Source organism: Grus americana, chromosome 23 (genome assembly GCF_028858705.1).
Source record: "Grus americana isolate bGruAme1 chromosome 23, bGruAme1.mat, whole genome shotgun sequence".
Taxonomy (NCBI): Eukaryota; Metazoa; Chordata; class Aves; order Gruiformes; family Gruidae; genus Grus; species Grus americana.
This window is the reverse complement of record NC_072874.1, coordinates 4,509,780-4,531,091: the sequence shown is the minus strand read 5'-3', so window position 1 is coordinate 4,531,091 and position 21,312 is coordinate 4,509,780. Positions and strand designations below refer to the sequence as shown.

Here is a 21,312-nt window from a genome sequence, read left to right as displayed (position 1 = left end):
CTACGACGTTATTAAATTCCCTTGGAAGGCTTTCAGCAGAATTGGTTATTGAATTCAAAAGCCTGGCAGTCATAGTATTTTTCCACATACATTTTGATCTGATCTATTTATCTGATTGTTTCAGATGTGATGCATCGAGCGCTGGCTCCCAGTGCTAGCAGTTTCAAAGTTTCAGCAATTACTTCTGATCACGTTTGGGTCCTTGGCTTCATTCCCTGTGGAGCCTCAAACAGGTACCGTGCTGTAATTGGGAATCCTCTCAGTAAAACACCCCTGGATTGTAAATGCTTTTGTTTAGGGAGAGCCAGCGAGTGTCAGAACTATAAGTGACCCACCAGATTAAATTGCTTCCTACTGCACGGGAAAGGCCCAAGGGAGTTGGGAATGCAAGCCCATGGGAATTCGGTAGGCATTGGCTCTTGCTCTTCAACTCCATGGTCTACCTCGAAATGTCTTAATCGAGCGTCATTTCCCTCCGCAGCCTTTGCTGGCTGTTCTTTTTCTGGGATGAACTGTATGTTGTCTGTGGCTGTGAAGCCTTGTCGCAGTGCATCCCCCGAGCAGGAGGCAAGCCCCTCTCTCTTCTGCAGTAAACACACCTCTGGTTTTCTTGCCCTCTTCGAAAAGCCCCATGTGAAACCAGACATGGATACTCCACGTTCCTTACTGTTTTCTGGAGGATTGTTTTGGGGCCTCAGCCTGGTTGGGACTCGCTTCCTCAGGGGGGTTTCTGTTCCCAGGTGCTTTCTCCATTTGTACACAGAGCTCAGATTTTAATGTTGCCTTCCGTTACACCACAATCTCTTTGACTTTAAAACGGGTCAGGGTTTCAGGCTACGGGAATGCAGCCATCAATTTAAATGAGGACAGGGCTTCCCTGTTCTCACAACGTGCCACCCTGGAACGTGGAGTTACTGCGTGTCCTCCGACACATGGAAAACCCATCCCTCTACTGCAAAAAAGGTCGCTCCAAGTTTTTTATCCCTGCTACCATTTCTCACTATTTTTCTTATTTTCAGCTGGACTCTCCCTGCTGGCAAAAGGGAAATCTGGGATACTTCTTCCTGCTGGGTGAATTTTCTTGGTGGAAATTTTCCTTGTTATTTCTCTGTCAAGAGGATTTCCTTTGATACAAGTGTGCCTGGGTAGGCCACACAGCAGATGTCTGGATATTTAAAATTCTTCCTGAGCGCAGTAATCTGTAATCTCAAGAACCAGCGGTGTAGAGCCAGGAGTTGTTGGTTTTGTTCTCCTTTGAGGAGAATTAGTTCCCAGCAGATGCCCTGAATTATTTCACCTTTTGTCTTTCATTCTTTTTCCTATCAAATAATTCATCCGTTTGTCATCTTTATATGGTCGCTGATGACACTAGAAACGGTTCAGATATAAAATGAGCCCCTCTGCTTCTCATCTAAATGGTATCATTTTGGCTCTGCCAGCCCCCCTGTCAGGTCTCCTTCTCCATCTCTGTGGCTGCAGGCTTTGTCATCTCCTATCACCTCTTGCTCGTTTCCCAGACACCCAAGTACATTTATCCTGTTTCAAAGCTATCTCCTGTTACATTTTGTGCTCTAAAGGTACTTGCTAGGTTATTTGAGGTAAGCAAAAGCTCTCCACACCTCACTGCCCAACCTAATGAGTCCAGGAAGTTTTAAAGCACATCTGCTTAAAGTGCTTGAGTGCTTAACTCATTCACACCTGTCTCTGCTGCCAGACATTATTCCTGTTAATTCAGTTCCTCCCATCTCCTCCCCATGGCCCAAGCCACCAGTTCTTTGATGGATGAGGAGGTGGAGAGCAAAGAGCAGTGGCCGAGTTTCACGAACATTTTCTTCTACGGCGGATCTGGCAGAAGGAACCTTCTTCCTCCCTTGGCCATGCAGATTTAATGGCACTGATCTGAGTTACAAATAACCCGGTGTTTATTCTGTTGCTGGGCTCCCCAGTCTGGTCCACTGTGTAGCCCAAGCTTGCACCGTCCCTGCAAGACAAACATCAAGAGCTATGTGGGGATCTACGGCAGGGAGAGGAACAGTGCCCAAGTCCCAAGAAGAAGGCTGTACCTCTCCTTCACTGCCCGAGTCTTGCTCCCTCCAGCCTTGCTGACGAAAACCACAATGTGCTTTTTCTCTTGTCCCAGGAATTGCTCAAAACTCCACGTGCTCCTGGCTTGCTCTGCCCAGGATTACCAGCCTCTTCCTCCTTCCTTGATGCAGCTGCCGCTGCTCTCTTAATGGCTTGGTCATGCTCTCCTCATCTCCAACCAAAACGCTCTTTAAACCTAAAACAAAAATGATTAGGCAGGCTTAGGAAACAGCAAAAGCTTCAAAGGATTAAATGCTAACGCTTCCTGCTACCCTTAGAGAGATCAAACATTCTGCGCTGTTAGCCCTGCAGCAGCAGAAAATGGTACTAAATCTTCCCCAGCAATCAGGGGATTTCAGTGGCGGTGCAGGATTGCATGTAAGGAGGAGCGGGAGACTGATTTATGAAGAAAGATTAAAATGACTAAATATATATCTCTTGGCCAAGCCACTGCTAAGGAGCAATGTGACAACCGTGCAGAAGAACCTGAAGGGCACAAAGAACACAGGGAGGGTGGAAAGGTTTGGGGTGTCATAAAGGATCGTAGAAATGACTCAAAATGTGGGGTGATGGTAGCAACGACTCAAAATTTGGGGATCGTGATGCGATGGCAGGAGGCTGAGGCTCGGTGACGGCTGCAGACGAGCACCATCGCCTCACGGCTGCAAAGTCATTCCCATCCCTGCAGTCCTGGGGTTTAAACCTCAGTTAAAATATTGCGAGTGAAACTGCTAATATCTGTTAAAATATATATATATTAAAAAAATAGCCGGTTTGGTGAGATGAAACCAACTAGAGCAGCAGCAAACAGCTCTTTTTGGGAACCGCAGAATTGCGGACTGAAAACCACTTTGGAAATTATTGGGGGGGGGGGGAACATGACACTCTTCCATCGATAATTAAAAGGGAAAAAAAAAATCAGGGAAAGCTATGAGCTTGCTGAAGAGGAGGGTGACTGAGCTTCTCTAAGAGGATTAAGGCCAAAAAAGTGCGTTTCTCTCCGGACTGTATGAAGGTTTCTATGGGGCCCGGAAGGGAGGAGAGGGGCCGGACGGGGGGCCCCCCGTCCGGCCCCTCTCCTCCTCTCTGGGCCCCAGCGGGAAGGACGCAGGCCCCCGCCCGGCCCCAGCCCCTCCTCGCCGGGCGCTGCCCGCCTGACGCCTCCCCCGGTCGGCGCGGCCATGGCGGCGCGGCGGCGGTAAAGGGAGGCGGGTATGGCGGGGCCCGGCGGGGCCCCTCCGCGCCTGGCTCTGGTCCTCGCCGTTTTGGCAGCGTTGGTCGCCGTTAAGTACTACCGGGACGCTGAAGTAGCTCGTCAGCAGGTAAGGAGGAAAAGGGAGAAATGGCGTGGGAGAGGAGGAGGGAAAACGGTCCTGAGGCCGCGCTGCCCCTCACGGAGGGGAGGGAGGGAGGGATGAAATGGCGGGCGGACCCGATCGCGCCGCCGTCGTGGGTTTCGTGAGGGGAGTGGCGGCCGCGGGGATGAGGGGAACGCGGGCCTTGAGGTGGCCAGAGGGGGTGAGGTGGCTGCTGCTGGGCTGAGGGGATCGCCACACAAAGGTGGCCGCTGGGGATGTGGTGGCTGTGGGGGTTGAGGGGGCCACCAGGGTTGAGGTGACTGCCAGGCATCAGTGGGCCACTAGGGTTCAGGTGATCGCCAGGCAGCGGTGGTCACCAGGGCTGAGGTGGCCGCCAGGCATGAGGGGACCACTAGGCATCGGTGGCCATCGGGGTTGAGGTGGCCACTGGGGATGCAGTGGCTGTTGCCAGGCTGAGGTGACTGCTAGGCAGTGGTGGCCGTGGGGGTTGAGGTGGTCACCAGGGTTGAGGTGACTGCCAGGCATTGATGGCCACCAAGTTTGAGGTGGCCACAGGGGCTGAGGTGGCCACTGCTGGGCTGAGTGGACCACAACACATAGGTGGCCAGTGGGGTTGAGGTCACTGTGGCCAGGCTGAGGTGACTGTCAGGCATTGGTGGCCACTGGGATTGAGGTGGCCACAGGGGCTGAGATAGCTGCCACTGGGCTGAGGGGACCACCACACCAAAGGTGACGACCAGGGTTGAGGTGATCACTACGAGTCTGAGGAGACCACAGAGCTGTGGTGGCTGCCACTGGGTTGTGGTGGCCATGATACATTAGTGGCTGCAGTCCTGAGGTGGCCACTGCTGGGCTGTGGTGACCATGAAACCGTGGCAGCCAGCACCAGGCTGAGGTGACCATTGAGCTGTGGTACTCATCACACGCCAGTGTCTGTGGGCTTGAGATGGCCACTGCCAGGCTGAGTTTTTGCAGAGCAGTGGTGGCCACAGGGATTGTGGTGGCCACCACCAGGCTGAAACAACCATGGAGCTGTGGTGACCACCAGGCACCAGCAGTAACCGTGCCTTTGAGGCTAGCTGCCCCTGCCAGAAGGAGGAGGAAGAGCAGCAACACCAGAGCTCAGCCCTGCTCTCAGTGTAACGCTTCACACCTCCTCTCGACGTGGCCTCCTTCCTGCTTTATTCCCTGTAAAAAACACCCAAAACTCAATTTTTTTGTCCTTTTTTTTTCTCTCATACTAGAAATGCAGGTCTTATGTGCTCTGACTGTAGAAGCAGCAAAAGAGTAGAAGGTGTGAGCTGAAAAAATGGGAAGGGTTTTTTTTTAGGGTTTTGTGTTGGTTTTTTTTTTTTTAAATTACACAGATTGACATTGGTTTTGATTATAATCCATATAATTCAAATGGCTGCCGCATGCTTTGGAGAAAACACACCTTTGTTAAAGATGACACTCCCCTGGCTCTTTGCTTCAGCGCGCATCCTTGAACACCTAAAAAGGTTCATGGAAAAAAGCAGACTTTTTGATATTTCTATGCTAAAAAGACAAGTGTTTTTAAAGGATGTCTCTTTTCTTTGTCTCTTCTTGCATTGCAAAAAGGGGAAAATGGCTCAAACCAGATAATTAGAAGAATTCTTCTGACAGGGACGGAAGGGTCAGGGCAGTCCTTCACAGGCTGGCTGGGAGGACCTCAGCCCTGCTTGATGAAAAGCCAGGTCTTCTGGAGGTTTTCTTTTTCCTAGAGGATGGGCAGACGGCCATGACTGGGCACTGCCGGAGAAGAGAACAAAATGCGAACAGCCCAAGGTTTTTGTTTTTTCCATCATCTTGCTTAAAACATATGTCTTGCCTCTTTCTGTGGAAATGTTTATTTAGCCAAACAACCCACAAGCAGGTGGGAGAAGAAAACTCTTTGTGAAAACCACAACTCTTCTCCTCTACAGAAAGACTGAAAAAGCTCAGTCTTACTCCTCTGGCACAAACAGGGAAACTTTTTATTTCTTATAATCCCAGATTAGAAAGAAAAAAGAAAAAACCCACAAGCTCTGGAGAGCTTTTTTAACGTGAATGTTATCAGAAAGCAAAAGGCCAAGCCCTGACATCTCTCTCCCCTTTTAAACATAATTTTTGTTATCCCTTTTGACTGACTGCAGCAGGACTGGTACGTGCTCTGCGGAAGTCTTTGTTCCTCCATGGCTGGGGTCTTATTTCTGGCTGGGGGGGTCCCTGCGGTCCCGGTGTGGGTGAGGCCATGCGGAAGGGCTCCTGCGATGCTGCCGCTGAGCTGCCGTGCTTTGTGAGTGTAGAAATGAATGTTTCCGAAGGGAGCGATCTGTCCTACAGGGCTGTGCAGAACTGCCTGGAGCACGCCTTGGCTGAGAAGTGCCTGTTTTAACTAGCTCTGGGGAGGGCAGCGTTGTCTGGAGCAGGCAGGAGCAGGCAGCATCATCTGGAGCAGGCAGGAGCCCGGTACTGATCCTATTAGTAGGGAGGCTGCATTCAGCCGGCTCCTGGCACGCGTGTGAGATGTGTGCACGCGTGTAAGTCACCTAACCGCAAAGCTACCGTATCTTTGGCCAGTTGCAGTTGTGGGAATAATTATCTGATGGTTCTGCAGCTGATGGCTTTTCACTGCTTAACCTGTGTGAAAGCCCAGGCTGAGAGGATGAGAGCGTGCTCTCAATTTGCGTTGATTTTTGGGTGCTAACATCCAACACCAGGCACCCGTATTCCTCCCCTTCGCATTCTGCTGCCTTAGACACAGAGAGGGATGTTCTGTATGTGTGGGGTATAGCTGGTTCTCTTCCTGCCTTCAGCCCTGTTAAGTAAATGGTCGTGACTTTTTCCTAATGCTACAGCAGCCGGCAGTCTAACCAACTAAAAACTTTGTCGCTCGTTTGCCTCCCATCCCTTGAGGTCCGTGTCTGTGAAGTGCAAAAAGAAGAGAGACTCTAAAAGATTCATCAGCAGGGAATTGCTGATGTGCTGTGGAGAGGACTAGGAAATGAACCGTCTCTTCAGAGCCCAGTACGCATCCAGGACAGCTTCCTCTGCAGAGGAGGAAGCCATCGAGCGCTCCCTGCACACTTCCCTGCGCCGTGAGCCTGCTCCCAGACAGTGAGCGATCACGCGGGCCCTTACGAGGTTAATGCATTACGTGCCGTGCATGAGCAATGTCTAGAGCCGAGAGGGGTACTGAAGCCCGGCCCAAGGCTTCCTGACGTGACCTTGGCACCTGGCTGTCAGGGAACAGGGCAGTTGCTCAGGAAGGTGCTGTTGTCTGTTTGTAGGGCCAAGAATGTGCGTGCCCATTCATTTGGGGAACAAAGGCTCAGTTTTGGCCCCAGGAAGGTGGACAGTCCAGAGTGGATTCTTCCTGTGCATAGATAAACAACCATCTTGTTCCTTCATTCCTTTTTTCAACTGTATAGTTCCTGCAAGCTCCCCTCCCTGTCTTTCCTCAGCCATGTCTGCGTCCAGATCTCTGGTTTGTATTCCAGGGTCTTTATTTCTGTCTGCCTCCATCCTGAAACTGCCCTGGAAGGCTCTTAAGTGCTTTTGTTGCTGCAGTTGATGGGAGCAAAGCCTTCCAGGCTGCATTAGTGCTGCTTCAGGCTGGCAGGCAACAGATGGAAAATAAACTAGTTCAGGAGCTCTGGGGATGGTAATGGTGCTGCAGGCAATAGAGAATAAACACAGTTAAACAGCAGAATACAGAGTATTTATCCTTGCAGCTTCAGGCTTTTATGGGGGTGGTAAGGGAAGCTGCCCCAAATGATGGGTCACAGGGGATGTGCTGCAGGCTGGCTGGCAGTGATGTGACTTGTCTGACTTGCTGTATGTCTCTCACACCAACGTGGAGCGCTCTTGTTCTGCTTGCAATTTGTCCCTTTCCCTTCAGTGCTGATGCTGCAGAGTGGAAATGACTAGAAGCATCTAGAGCCTTTCTGGGGCTGCTCCAAGGGAGACATTGCATTTCTGTGGTCTTTTCCACCAGATGGTCTCTGTGTGGGCTTTGCAGAGGAAGAAACTGAGGCACAGGGTGGCTGGGATCTTGCAGAAGTTTCTGGAGAAGACAATGGGGTTTGTGGCTCCCCCATGTATGGCCAAATGAGTAGGCAGCGCTCCCTGCAGAGCAAGGGGCCGAAGTGCTCGGTCCAGTCGTGAGGCGGGAGACTTGGAGGGGAACCTGACTGGAGCAGGGCAGTTGTGCACAGTAGTGCTGGTGTGGATCTCAGGTAGTGCTGGCGTGGATCTCAGACGCGTGTGAGTTAAGTTGCTTTCTGCAGAGTTACAAGGGCTCAGTTCCTTTGTGTTTTTGTAATGTGGATAGTCATGTATTTGACTGCCTTTGTTTCACTGCACATCAGTTAATTACAGAAATCATGATCTCCAGGTGCTCTGAATATCTGCAGGTATGGGCCTAACTATCTGGAAAAAGTTGAGATTTTTCTGACAAAAGACTTTGAGGCCAACTCTGAGCAAATGATTCAGTTTGACTTATTCAACCAGATGTAGTTTTAATATGCTCATGCCAACAGTTCCTGGACACCGATCCCTATTGTAAATAGCACAAAATCCTGCCAAGGGGCGTTAATCTTTCGATTTGATGGCTGTGTTTGTGTGCTGGAAAGAATGCAAATTAAGTCTGAACCTGAGAGGGGCTGGAGTGAATTTCTGCAAGAGGGTAGAATGAAATCTCACTTGCCTCTTCCTTGCAAACTAGGAGCTGGCACTGAAGTCTTTGGGAAGTGAGGGGCTTTTTCTCTTTTCTTCTCTGGACACAAACAACGATCTGTACCTCAGTCCAGAAGAGTTCAAGCCGATAGCTGAGAAGCTGACGGGTAGGTATCTGTCTACTTTGCAGAGCTCTCTCTGCACAGACTGAGCAAAAGCCAGAGATAATGCCCTCAACAGTTTTTATTCATGTCTTTGTTTTTTTCTGGGTGCTGTTTTGGGTCTTATTTGCATGAAGAGAGGCTGCTACGCTTACGTGTTTTTGAAAAGGCTTAAGTGCTAGACATCACTTTCACAAAGTAGAGTTTTTATAAGACACAAGATCCCATTGCTGGACTAGTAAAGTATATAAGTTACTTTGTCTAGAGCTTAAAGGGGATTTGGGATGGGTGAATGCAACAAATACAGCTCAGCCCAGGCTAGGCCAAAACTATTAGTGAGTGGCAGTGCTTCATTCATACGCTCCTCTGGCTGTAGCAGTCTCTCTCAGATAGCAATTGTGAGAGAAATCATGTTTGGAGACTGTATCAGTGTGTAGGAAATGTCTCTTGGTGGTGCCAAGCAGGAAGAAAGTAGTGATGATAATGTACAGGAGAGCTTACAGCACAGTCAAAATATAGACAGTTGTTTGCTCGTGTTGTAATGAATTGGGTAAAGCATGAGTCCTGATCCCTCCCAGGTGAAATGAGACTGCTTAACTGAGCCATAGGGTTTAGGGAGTCATCCACTAAAAGGAGGGCTCCCCTTTAATTCATGCGGCCAAAGCTGGTCTCTGGGTTGGGTCTGAATTCTGCCACAGCATAGGGACAGCTGGGAAACTCCCAGTGCTCCTGGATTTGCCAGGATAAATGTGTAATCGCTTCACAATTGCTTAAAAGGGGAGGGAGGGGAAACAGCTGCTTAAATTCTTGTCTCTTTGTCTAGGGGTTGCTCCCATCTCAGAATTTGAAGAGGAAGAAACGCCTGATCCAAGCGGGGAGACGTTGTCCATTGTGGCTAAATTCCAGCCTTTGGTCATGGAAACAATGACGAAGAGCAAAGATGGTTTCTTGGGAGTAGGTATCGTGCAAGATGTGCATGTCCAGAAATTCTGGTATAAACACGTCCTATGGGCTGGTAACATCACCAGGAGTAAGTGCTAGCGCGTTAGGAGGGAGAGATGGTCTTGCTCAAGCCCGTGGGATTTGCTTCAATGAGCAAGCTCACTGCTTTCTGCAGTGTTTCAGTGTTTTCAGTGCACTCAGCAGCACTGTGCCCCAATTAATACGCCCTTCCTGGGAAGCTTGAAGCAGACATTAGAGATGGCTGTCCTGGAGCTAAGCCCAAAAGCTGTGGTGTTATGTGGTGTGTTCCCCTCTCTCCCATTTCCTGTTACTCACATAATTGAAAGTTGACAGAACTATTTGGTGGTGTTTGGGGTGGTAGGAAGAATTTAAAATATGATAGATTTTTTTCCCCTTCTCCAAAGCCTACTTACATCCATCAAGAGTCCGGTCTAGGCTCTGATAATGTCTTTTGTTCACAGATTTCTCACGTCGCTCTGTCTGGGCTGAGGAATTGGACTGCCCCAGCAGCCCCTATGAGCGTGATGCTTGCCAGGCAGTTTAAAGCCTTCCTTCCTCCAAAGAATAAACTGGATCTTGGGGATCCGTGGTGGATAATTCCTAGCGAATTGAACATCTTCACTGGGTATCTTTCCAACAACAGATTTTACCCTCCGCCTCCCAAGGGCAAAGAGGTGAGATAGGAAACTAATTTCTATACACCTGAGAGTTAGTTTGTATAAGTGTTCTGCCTTATAGCCCAGATGAATCTCAGGAATCCCTAGAGGGACAAAGCTATTGCATTATGTCTCCCTGGACTTTCTAGGGGAGCAAAAATCCTGCAGCGTACAGCCAGGAGTACCGTCTTCTAAATTGGAGGTAAAACTGAAAGCAGGCAAAAGCTCTGGGTGTTATGGCCAGATGAGGCTGACTTGAGTAACTTCATCTTGCTTTGTTTAAGTGTTTGGGTTTTTAGGCTAGTCTTTCCCGGACAGGGAGAGGAGAGGGTTATTCAGAAAGCACTTGTATGAAGTGATCATGCCTTGTGGAGCAGTTGCCAAGTGCCACCCCAGAGGTGAGCGTTTCATTGACAAGTGAAACGATGTGTATACATAGTTTGTAAAGCCAGGCGTGTATATCGCTCTCCCCCGGGGTGCCTGGGTAGGTGTTAGTGATCACCTAGTTGATATACCTTCGCAGCCTGGTGTGTTTATTGATTCCATACCCACTCTTTCAAAGTCTTAAGTAGCATTGATGGAGGCAGCCTCGTAGATCAGTTTACTGTAGTTCAGACATTCAACTGACTGGGGTGATGGAAGCTTGCAAACATGGGGAATACCATAAAAAGCATGGAAGATGGATTTATTTTTAAAAGCAGTCTCTTGCTTTATCTCCTTGTTTTGTGATTAGGTAAGTCTCTGAGCTAATTTTTAAGTCATAGCAGTTCTCTTGCCTTCCTGATCTGGCGGGGAGTTGCTTTGGAGCTGCAGCTGACCTGCAGTGGAGAAACCGTTCTCATTTTTGCTCTCTTACAATTCTTTCTCTAGATCATAATCCACAGGCTTTTGAGCATGTTCCACCCACGCCCCTTCGTCAAAACCCGCTTTGCTCCCCAAGGAGCAGTGGCCTGCATCCAAGCCATCAGCACCTTCTACTATACCATAGCATTCAGGTAAGGCCAGGGGTTTGGGGTGTTAGAGGAGGGTTTGGGGACACTTCTCAAGCAGTTCGAGGAAGAGGGTGGTTCGCAGCCAGCTCTTGCCCGTGTGTGATGCTTTGCTGATGCCCAAAGAGGGCACCCGTGCTTCTGGTGTCACCGAGTCCCTGGTGAGGCAGGGACTCTTGCCCAGATGCAGGACAGCAGCTGTTCTCAATCACCCTTGGTTTGGAGCTATCCCTGGCTGAAAGGGGAGAGTCTGATTACCAAGAAATTTGTTAGAGTTTGGTTAATCGGGGCAGTGGAGTGCCTTTCCAAGGGGGAGAGTCTGGAGAATCGTTCTCTTGTTTTACTGGGAGTGTTACCTGCACGTTTTATTTGCCTGATGAAGCTGAAAGGGTGGCTGAGTTGGTCTTAGTCTGTTCCTGTGTTTCAAGGAATGATAATTCAATTCATCCTTCTGGATGGACACATACTGCCCAGTTCCAAAAGGCATCGATATTGGAGATGATCCTGACCCAGGGGATCTGCTCCAGTCTTTTTCCCTCTTCATTGTGTGACATGAAAAGGTTTTTGAACTGAACGTCTGCCCCAATTTAGCTTTATAATATCTGGTGCCTGGAGATAACTTCTCCCTGCTGTCATCTGCAGTGCATGATCCATTCTCTCCTCCCGGCACTGCAGCTGATGGCTTCTTTCTCATTTCAGAATCCACGCTGAGTTCCAGCTGAACGAGCCACCAGACTTCCCTTTCTGGTTTTCCCCAGGCCAGTTCACAGGTCACATCATCCTCTCCAAGGATGCTTCCCATGTCAGAGAGTTTAAGCTCTTTGTTCCCAACAACAGGTAGAGCTTTTTCTCCATCTTCCTGGGTGCTGAACAGACTTGAGGATTGTTGTAAAGGAAGCCCAGCGGAACCCAGTGGCCCTGTGCAGGACTGGGGGCCGTGCGTGGCGGGAGGCTGGTGGGCTCTTTTTATATGAAGGTGCGAGTGCAGTGACAGCCCTGTCCCTTGCAGTATGTGGGCATCCTGGCCCATGCAGGGAAGGCAGATCTGCACTCTGAGCTTTGGGCAGGCTAGTTCTGCTGTTTGCTTATCTGTTTTCCCCACACATCCTTCTCTGCCAGCGGTGGTCACGGTCATCATGTCCTCAATGCTTTAGATACGGTTGCTCCCTGAACTGGTTCTGATGCAATTTTTCAGCAATAGCTCTGTTTATCAACAGGTCTGAGGGGCATCTGGCTTGCAAGAGGCAGGGAAGGACAAGGGCAGAGGAGGGGCAGGGGAGAAGCAGGGCAGAGGTTGCTGGGGACGCGGAGTGTGGGGTTGGGGATGGTTATCCTTGCGCAACCTGTTTGCAACTGGCATGTGCTTCAACTGAGCATCCAAGTCTGAGCTGTCCTGTGCCAAACCACTTCAGAGGGAGGTACCCGCAGGCATATGGGCAGGCACACAGTGATGGGGAGTTTAAGTTGGCCTGATAGTGCCCTAGAGACAGGCAGCAGCCTCTTCATTAGTAGCACTGCTGCAAGCACTACTCCCCTTGACCTGTCCCAACAGTCCCTGGCTGTGGCAGAGACTTGCAGATGTCAGATACCTGTTGCAAGCTTGCAGAAGGCTCCTTGGGTGTCTGTGATGGATGAGCTCGTGCTTTTCAGCCAAGTCCCTGGAAAATCTGAGTGAATTGAGCTCTGCAGTTGTCTGTAAAACTGGCAAATGCATCTCTACTAGTCGCTGAGGATCCCTGACCCATTTCAGGGTCTGATTCACTCACCAGTAGCTGTCCCTCGGTACTTGGAGGATGGGGGGAGAGGGGCAGGGTGTAGAGAGCAGCCCCTGGCAATCCCAGTGCCTGGCTCAAAGCGCTGAAGTTCAGCAAAGCCTGATGCTCTTGCTTCAAAGTATTTTTTGCTTGGTATTTCACAGGTTAAGGTTTTGTGTGCATAGCTTCACACTAGCTCATTCCTGCTCTCTGGCAAGCAGCTGGAAGTGTTTCAGGGAAAAGAAGCTTCAAATCTCTTTGCCCATGACGGCTGGAGTGAAAATTCTATTATAACATTACCCTGGTGACTCAATCCCTATGGCTCTGTCAGCACATTTGTTACAGCAAGCAGACACTTAGGCCTCTGCCAGAAACTCCTTCCAAAAAAACATTTTTAAAAGTTCAGCAGGATCAGATTGTGCAAGTTAAGTGCTGGGAAGGAAGGAGTAGCAAAGACACCTCTTTCTTCTGTCATTTGACAGTACTCAAAGGTGTGAGCGCGTTTGCCCAGAGTGTTGGGTGGGTGCCTGGGCCCTGATCCAGCAGGGATCTAGTGTTGCTGGTCTTGTGCAGGGAACACAGTGATCTCCAAGGAGCCAGAGGCTCTAGGCTTCAGTGCTGACCCTGCAAGGGGAGGCATTGGATGGTCTCATTTTTTGGTGTTCCCTATACACAGTTTTAGTCTTGGGTGACTCTGAACATACCGGGTTCGCCTTGCAGGTCTCTGAATGTTGATATGGAGTGGCTGTATGGGGCGAGCGAAAGCAGCAACATGGAAGTGGATATCGGTTACCTGCCTCAGGTCTGTCGTCACTCTCAGTCCTCTGTGTGTGTGCAGCATCTCTGCTGCCATATCCCTAAGCTGTATAACCTCAGCTATCCCTGCTCTTCAGAGCTTTCTCTTGAACATTTAGGTATAACAGTGTAATCTGTGTTGATGCGTCTATGTCCTCTGCAGCTGTGTGGCTCCCTATTGCCAGTTCTTGTGATACTTCATTTTTTTTCTTTCTGTGTGGGTTGAGTCCTAAGCTCCTTGAATCATGTGTCTTCTTCCATTTTTAGAAAGTTGTCTGACAGGCGGGGGTGAAGATTAGGAGCTGAATCCAGGCCCTAAGCCCAGAGGGGTGTATGAACAACAGTGTGGCTGAATCTTGAAACTGCATGAGGTTATTCCTCTATTTTGTGGTAATCCCCACTCTTGGGACAGAAACATAAGTCAGGATTTTGAATGCCTGAATTTAACAGTCCCATTTTCTCCTAAAGTAGATCCGTGTTTCTTTATAATTGACAAAAATCAGGAAAAGAGACTTACAAAACAATTTCAGATGTACCAGAACACTGAACTGTTCAGGAGGGTCCTGAACAGCTTTCCCTGTTGCACCCTCTTGTGGCTAGCCACAGGGCTCTGCTGGTGATACGAGCAAGAGCTTCAAACTAGCCCTGCAGGTCCCAATGATTTTAAGGATCTGGTGTCCCACAGTGAAAAATCTGCACTGGGAAGGTGGGAACATGGAGTGAGCAGGTCTCATGCATTTCCAATCTAGAGCACAGTCAGACAGTATCTGAAGGAAATGAAGTTGCTTTCCTGCTATTCCCCAGTAAAACACATCTGCAACTGGTGAAGTGCAGCTCCAGGAGACAGTATATCAAGCTGTATCTTCATTAGAAGCTGCACAGTCTTATTTTGCATCTTTATCCTGTCCTGGAGTACAGAAAAAACAGGATTGGGATGTCTGCAATGTCCAACTCTCAGCCTGTCCTCCTGCAGATGGAGCTGGAGTCAACAGGGCCTTCAATCCCCTCTGTGATCCATGACGAGAACGGAAATGTGATTGACAGCAGGGATCCCTCAGGGGAGCCCATTCAGTTTGTGTTCGAAGAGATAACCTGGCAGCAGGAAATCCCCTGGGAAGAGGCAGCCCAGAAGCTGGAAGTGGCAATGTATCCATTTAAGAAGGTGAGGAAGGGGCCATGCTCTTCCTTGGCATGTTTATTTGAGGCAAGTCACGTTCACTGAGATGTCCAGTCACCTCGAGGACCAGCAGAAACCAGAGCCCACAACCTGATCAGCATTCATAATAGTGGGAGGGTCCCTCTCCCTCCCAGGCACTGCGTGTGTGGTTTGATGGACTTCCAGTTTCCAGATGAGGGAGTACAGCATCTCTGAAAGGCCATTTGGGGTCGCACAGCAGCACAGGCAGGAGCAAAGCGTAGATGTCATGCATCCCAGGCTTGTATTGTAAATGTAGGCTCATCCTTCCTTCCTCTTATCAGTAGCTGCCGACACGATTTCTGAGCAAGGCAGGTAATCGCACTGCTTACAAATGGTTTTCCTCTGGCGTTACTTTTGCAACGTTCAGCTACCTTTGGACCAAGCTTTCCTTATCAGCAGAAAACACACAATACGCCTGTGCCTCTGCATCCTGCAGTGAGACACAAATTTATAGCATTGGGTGACCCAAACTATTTAACATGCCAGTAGCCTGTGGAGCAGATGGCTACTGCCTGTCACTGCTTCCTTGGCTGAAGGGACACATTTCAGTGGCTGCCTCCTTGCGCCTGAGCTTACAAATGTCCCTTTCAGCTGCCAAGATGTTAATAAAGTTCCCTTCGTTTGAGCGATTGGAACAATCTCTGTGCAGGGTCCCTCACAACCAGTTTTTAGGCCGTTTCAGTGAGGTTTTGTAATAAATACTTCGAGGCCAGATTTCCCAGACTGCTGAGGTGTGTTTGCAGACAGCCCGCTCGCAGTTGTGCAGATGCTCTCTGCAGTGTGTAAGGATGGGGCTCTGCAGGTGCCGGTAGCAGCCCACAAGCTGTGAGGGACTCACTACAACCTCACCAGGAGATGAAGTTGTCCCTGAGGAGAGCACCGCGGTTGTCATTTGCTTTAATCTGCAGGATCTACTGCAGATTTAACTGTGTGTGTCACCTGTGGGATGTGGCAGGTCTGGTTCCTTCAGACCCTGCTCGTTTTTGAGGTGGGCTGTTCTGCGTCTGTTTCTCAAGCCGTCTCTCTGCCTCCAGGTCTCCTATCTTCCCTTCACACAAGCTTTTGAGAGAGCAAAAGCAGAAAAGAAGCTGGTGCACTCGATCCTGCTGTGGGGTGCCCTGGACGACCAGTCCTGCTGAGGTGAGGACATTTCCAGCATGGTTGGACAAATGATGTGCCTCCTTCAGGCTGAGAGAACGGCTGGAGGTCAGGGAGCTGGTCAGGAGCGAGTGGTAAATGTTGTGTTACTTGTTTTGGCACTGAAGATCCTGAATAGAAAGGACCTGGAATTGGGGAATTACTGACCAGAGCTTAGGTCCCCAGTGGCAGGATCAGATCTATTTGAGAAAAGCCCTAGACCAACTTGCTAATTCAAATGCCTTCGTCAAGGAGGAGGCATGGGTCTAGTTTTCCCCTTTGTCTTCCCCTTTCAGTCTGCTTGGATAGAGGCAGCACCTGCAGGGTGAAAGGGACACTGCTGTCTGCTTTGTCCCTGACGCCTGCACAGGAGAAGCCAGATCCAGATACGGGTTTGGGAATGTTCTGATGTGTAGCTGTTTCCCAAACACACGCCTAAGAACTTGCACGCCACATTGGGCAGGAGTGATAGGTGGGAGAGGGGCAGGTATCTTTAGCCCTATCTGCGCTTAAAAACACTCCAGCATGTGTGGGCTCTTCTCGGCAAGAACAGTATGAGGCACTCAGGGTGGATTCACAGGGCCTGATCCTTTCCCAAATGCACCAAACCAGTCAGGCTCCATGGCAAGCTTGTCCTGGTCCTTCTATTGTCTTGCAAGTGGCTGGGGTGTGCTCCAGTGAGTCTTCTCTGCCAGCAGCACACATGGGAAACAATAAGCTGTGGAAAACTGCCAACAAAGGAGAAAAAAGACAATGGGCCGGGCTGGGGGGAACGTGAGCCAGCTGCTGCAGCAGCCAGAGCGGTGGCATTGTGGTGGCATCAAACATGGCAAGTCAGTTCAGGAAGCACAGCAAACCACTGTCTGCCTCTTCCTGTGCCAGGTTCAGGGCGAACTCTCCGGGAGACGGTCCTGGAAAGTTCGCCCATCCTCGCCCTGCTGAACGAGAGCTTCATTAGCAGCTGGTCGCTGGTGAAGGAGCTGGAAGAGCTGCAGGTGAGTGTCACAGCCACAGCTGCTGCCTTTGCATTCAGTGCTGGTGAATGCAGGCGGTGCTTGACGTGGGGGTGCCAGCAGGAGGGGGGAGTTCACACCTGCACCAGTGAGGGATTTCAGTTCCAAGCCCTCCGTGTCCTAGTGATTGCAGGGGCCAAGCAAACACCAGATGGAGGCAGGCTAAGAGAATGGCACAACGACCCCCTTCGCTCTGTCATGGTGCCAATTTTGAAAGCTAAACCAGATGCTTCACTGCAAGATAGCCCTGCCCAAGGCCATTTGTGCCACCAACAAACTGACTTCTCTCTAACCCAGGGAGCAACCAAATACTGTCTGAACCCTGAGTCTCCTGATTGCACCTTTCCCCACTTACCAGCCTGCCTCTGGCCCTGTGCTGTCAGCTGGGGTCAGTCACAGAGCTGGGGACTCTGGGAAAAGCTGGGATCAGACCGCTGGTGTGCCTGGGAACTGCCAGGGATGGGGTGATTTTATTGTTTGGGGAGAAAATCTACAGCCAAGATGTGAGAGGGAGACCGACTGAAAGGGAATAGTAAAACAGATGGTGAGAATGGAACCAGTTACCACAATGTTGCAAAGCAGCTCTTAGGTCCCTCCCTTCTTCCCGTGTTCAGTGTACTCCTCCTGCGCCGTTCTGCTAGTTTTGGTGTGTGCAAACATGATTTTTGGGGGGTCTTCTTACAGACCAACAGAGAGAATGAGTTCTACAGCAAGCTGGCTGACCTGCACCTGGAGAAATACAACTTCCCCGTAGAGATGATCATCTGCCTTCCCAACGGCACGGTGGTACGTTCATTACCTCTTTAGCTGGGCTTGGCTCTTCCCATCAGAATGTGCTCTTTTCAGGGTTGTCTGCAGACCCTGAAGTGAGTGTCCGCTCCCCCAGCCATTCCCTGGCTCCTCGAGCCTTTGTGGGGCCATAGTCCTCATGTTGCTGTGCTCTCAGGGATGCTGTGGCAGACAGACAGCAGCTCTATCAAGAAATCTGAAACAAATGTCTTTTTATTCAGAGACAGAACAACAGCAGCTCTGGGCACGGGGAGAAACAATCAGACTTGAACCCCATGTCTGCCTGTGTTTCGTCATTGTCCCTGGCTGGAGGCCGTGACCTTGGGGAAGCCATTGTAGCTTGTTTCCTGCACCCATTGTCCCTTGTGCTCGTGCTTCGGAGAAAATCTCTCCTTGTCAGCTGAAAGCACAGAGACATTTGAAGCTCAGGTGCTGGTTTTGCAGCTATGCTGGGCTGAGAGCGTGCGCCCCAGCAGTCAGCATGGTTGGGCTGCCATCTCCCCAACCCATGCTCAGAGCTACGTTTTATGCCGGCGTGATTTTTCCCAGATCACCTTCAATCATCTTCTTAACCTAAGTGAGGTGTTGGGACTCTTGGGGGAAGAAAGAGATCATTATCTTTCACACATCTTTCTCTGACTAAAATGCAGACCTGAATCCTGGATGCCGAATTAGCATTTGCAGAGTATTAGAGATTCTTACAGTCTTGTCAGCCATGTCCTGGATAGAGGCCAAGGCAGTGGTTGGGGAATTGTTATGGCCTTTAAAGTCTCCTCTCCTCGGCTGTTTTCTTTCACAGGTTCACCATATCAATGCCAACTACTTCCTGGACATTACTTCTATGAAGCCCGAAGATGTTGAAAGTAGCATCTTTAGTTTCTCCACCAATTTTGAAGACCCTTCTACTGCAACTTACCTCCAGTTCTTGAAGGAAGGACTGCAAAGAGCAAAACCATACCTGCAGACCTAAAAACAAAGGCACCTGTATGCCCCACAGAGATGGCCAAAGACTTCAGAGATCTATTTTGATTACAGCAATTCTTCCTCATCTTCATGGCAGACATTGATGTTAAGATGCAGACAGTCCCAGAACTGGGGCTTTGCTCAGGATGTCGGTTTGAGGCTAAGTTTCAAGTGACACTAGTTTACATAACCTGCCCTTTTGAGTTAAGGCAAATTTTTACAGGAGCGAAAATACTTGAATCTATAAATATTCTCGGTGCATACGCCTTGGTCTGCCATTCACCCTCATGTATTTCCAGCTCCTGTTCAGACTCTGTGGTGAAACTCATGTAACAGCTATACCAAGCGTCACCTGGAAACCCCAGATCTCAAGGACTGGACTGTGTGTAGAATCACGGAGAACAAGCATTGCTATTACGACCAAACACTCGTGGTGAGCGCCTGTGCCCTGTGGGCGAAGGTGCAGAATCCAGCACAGGTGGGAAGCTCCTTCATGGTAGCCGGTGGCTTCCACAGCTCCTCGCCAGTGGCAGCTCTGAGCTGTAAGGTGCCCTGTGGCTTGGACGCCAGCTCTTCATGATGGCATTTGTTGACAGCAGTGGCGAGCAATGTGTAATGGGACTGTAGCTGGTAACATGTAGACGTGAACGTAGGCGGTTTGAACCAGAGGCTGGAGCTGTGGAGCAGCCTCCTCAGCACCCTGTGTGAGATGGTGGGAGAGCAGTCTCACTTAGGTTCTGTGCACCTGAGGGAGGTGGTGAGGCTGACACAGTGAAATTAGGAACAGAGACCAGGGCATTAGGGGTATGGTGCAGCTCACAGACATCAGGCATGGATTAACTCGGGGGCCAGAGCTTCTGTTAGCTCCACCAGCGCAGTACATGCACTCCAGGCTACGGGACATGGTGCCCCTCCCACTCAGCCCAGGGCTGTTCTCACCCCACTGGCTTTGAGAGCTTTGTTCTCCCAGTGTCTCCTCAGAGGCGAAATACTCCGTCCATGTTTGCTTTGAGCTTCCAAGTCACACTGAACGACGAACCGGGATGAAGTTCCCTTTGGGAACGGGACGTTCAGTGTTGCTCTGAGAGCATTAACTGGTTGAGAACTGAGCAGTTCTAAAGCCAGCAGTACTAAAGAAATCTTCAGGAGATTTTTCCAAAGAAATCGGACAGAACACCATTGTCCCTTATCTGTAACCACCCTGAGCAGTTGCTCCTATTCTGTACCAATGCCTGGCTACAGAGTGAGCATAAATTGGAGAAGGAAAGGTTAAATGAAATGGGTTTCAAAGCATATACCTGTAGGTAGGTGAGGAGACAAAGCATCCTCAATAGATGGCTGCAAACAGCCATGGCTGTTGATGCTTTTTTGCTCTCTGAAGCACAATTTTGTTGGACCAAATCAAACGGGGGGGAAAAACCTTTTTTTTTTTTTTTGGAAGGGGTATTTTCATACCTGGGAGGGACCCAGGGGCGGTGATTACCTTGTCCCCACTCTGCCCCAGCCCTCCTGCCTGTGTCCGTGGCTGGAGACTGAGCTTAGATGGACCTCTGGGCTGAGCCAGTGTAGCTTCACTAATTGCTGTAGTGAGATTAATTACCCCTGGGATGTTTCTCAGTATCGGCTTTATAACTATGCATTAGCTCTGCACTTTTCTAGCACTCCAAGGGCCTACAGTAATGATAGGCTCAGATCTGGCAGCGCTTTCAGCTGTGGAAAGCACCAAAGCCTCCAGGCAGCGTTCGAGACCAGGCTCCTGTCACAGCAGCGGTCTCGTCCCTTCAGGGGACTTTGGCCCAAGCAGAGAACGGCAGAGGAGACCGAGTGCCTGCCTCCCCCAGCTCCTCGGGCGGCACAGCTGTAGGGTACATCTGCCCTTCTGGCTTTTACAAAGCTTCATGTGAGGAAGTTTTGTTGCATCTTCCCTGAGCCCCTGGGTCAGGGGCTACGGATGTGGAAGTTGGCACCTGTCAGTTGTGCTTGGGTGGAGAGTTCCTTCCATTTGTTTTCCTTTCCACCAGTTTTGCAGCAGAAAGGGGCCAGAGAGGGCAGTGGCTGAGCAGGCAGGGATTGCTGTTGTCTTCTCAAGGCCCGGACAAACAGGCAGAGCAGGAGCTCTGCATCGCCGGGGCAGCCCTGCGGCCTTCTGCAGGTGGGGAGTTGCGAGGGGCAGTGTCGCTGACCCTGCAGATCCCAGCAGAGCCAGTGCCTGCGACAGGCCCGTGCACACACAGGGCCCCTGCCTGAACCTGCGCTGAGCCCAGGCTCCCACGAAGGCTTTGGGATCCCTGAAAATACCTTGGTTTTCCCTCTAGGAACTGCCGGTCCCCTGCAGCTCTGCCCAGAGCCACCTCTGAGCGCTCCTGGGGTGAAGGGGGTTCGGCTGAAGGAGTCTCCCCAGGCTGGAGTGGCGTGGGGGGACTCGACTGCGTCCCCCCGTTAACTCATTAACTGCAAACCTGCCTAATTGATCTGTCGCTGCCCATTCGCTGCCGTGGGAGAGGCTTTTATTAATACGCGCCAAGCTTTTTGTCGCCTATTTGTAACCTCACGAAGTTTTTTCGATAGGTTTGTGATACCTCGGGGGGAAGGCGCTGCTTTTCCCCACCTCCTGTACTTCGTGACGCTCTGGCCTGAAACCCGCAGCGGGTCAGAGCCGATGTCTGTCAGCGAGGCTCGGGGGGAAGCAGCCCCGCGCGGTTCGGTGCCGTTTGCCGTGACGGGCCGCCGGGCCCGGCTGTAGCTGCACTCGTTAAACCCGTCCCACCACCCTCGGCCTCCTGCAGTCCTTGCCTCCTCCGGGACGGGCTGGG

At 50.5% G+C, this 21,312-nt stretch overlaps 2 protein-coding genes across 2 annotated transcripts in view; both read left to right on the top strand.

Moving 5' to 3' along the window:
• Positions 1–3,239: 3,239 nt before the first annotated feature.
• On the top strand, positions 3,240–21,270 carry SELENON (selenoprotein N). Its single transcript, XM_054802162.1, has 12 exons — positions 3,240–3,407; positions 8,131–8,248; positions 9,066–9,196; positions 9,667–9,879; positions 10,732–10,856; positions 11,550–11,687; positions 13,325–13,406; positions 14,373–14,561; positions 15,632–15,737; positions 16,617–16,729; positions 17,432–17,533; positions 18,336–21,270. The coding sequence occupies exons 1-12, from the start codon at positions 3,300–3,302 to the stop codon at positions 18,504–18,506; spliced, it is 1,596 nt and encodes a 531-aa protein (XP_054658137.1). The 5' UTR covers positions 3,240–3,299; the 3' UTR covers positions 18,507–21,270.
• The window catches only part of MTFR1L (mitochondrial fission regulator 1 like), a 14,126-nt gene continuing 11,652 nt past the window's right edge, over positions 18,839–21,312 (top strand). Inside the window, exon 1 of the mRNA XM_054802166.1 lies at positions 18,839–18,977. The gene's annotated coding sequence lies outside the window, so the exon portion shown is untranslated. The remainder of the gene's footprint in view (positions 18,978–21,312) is intronic.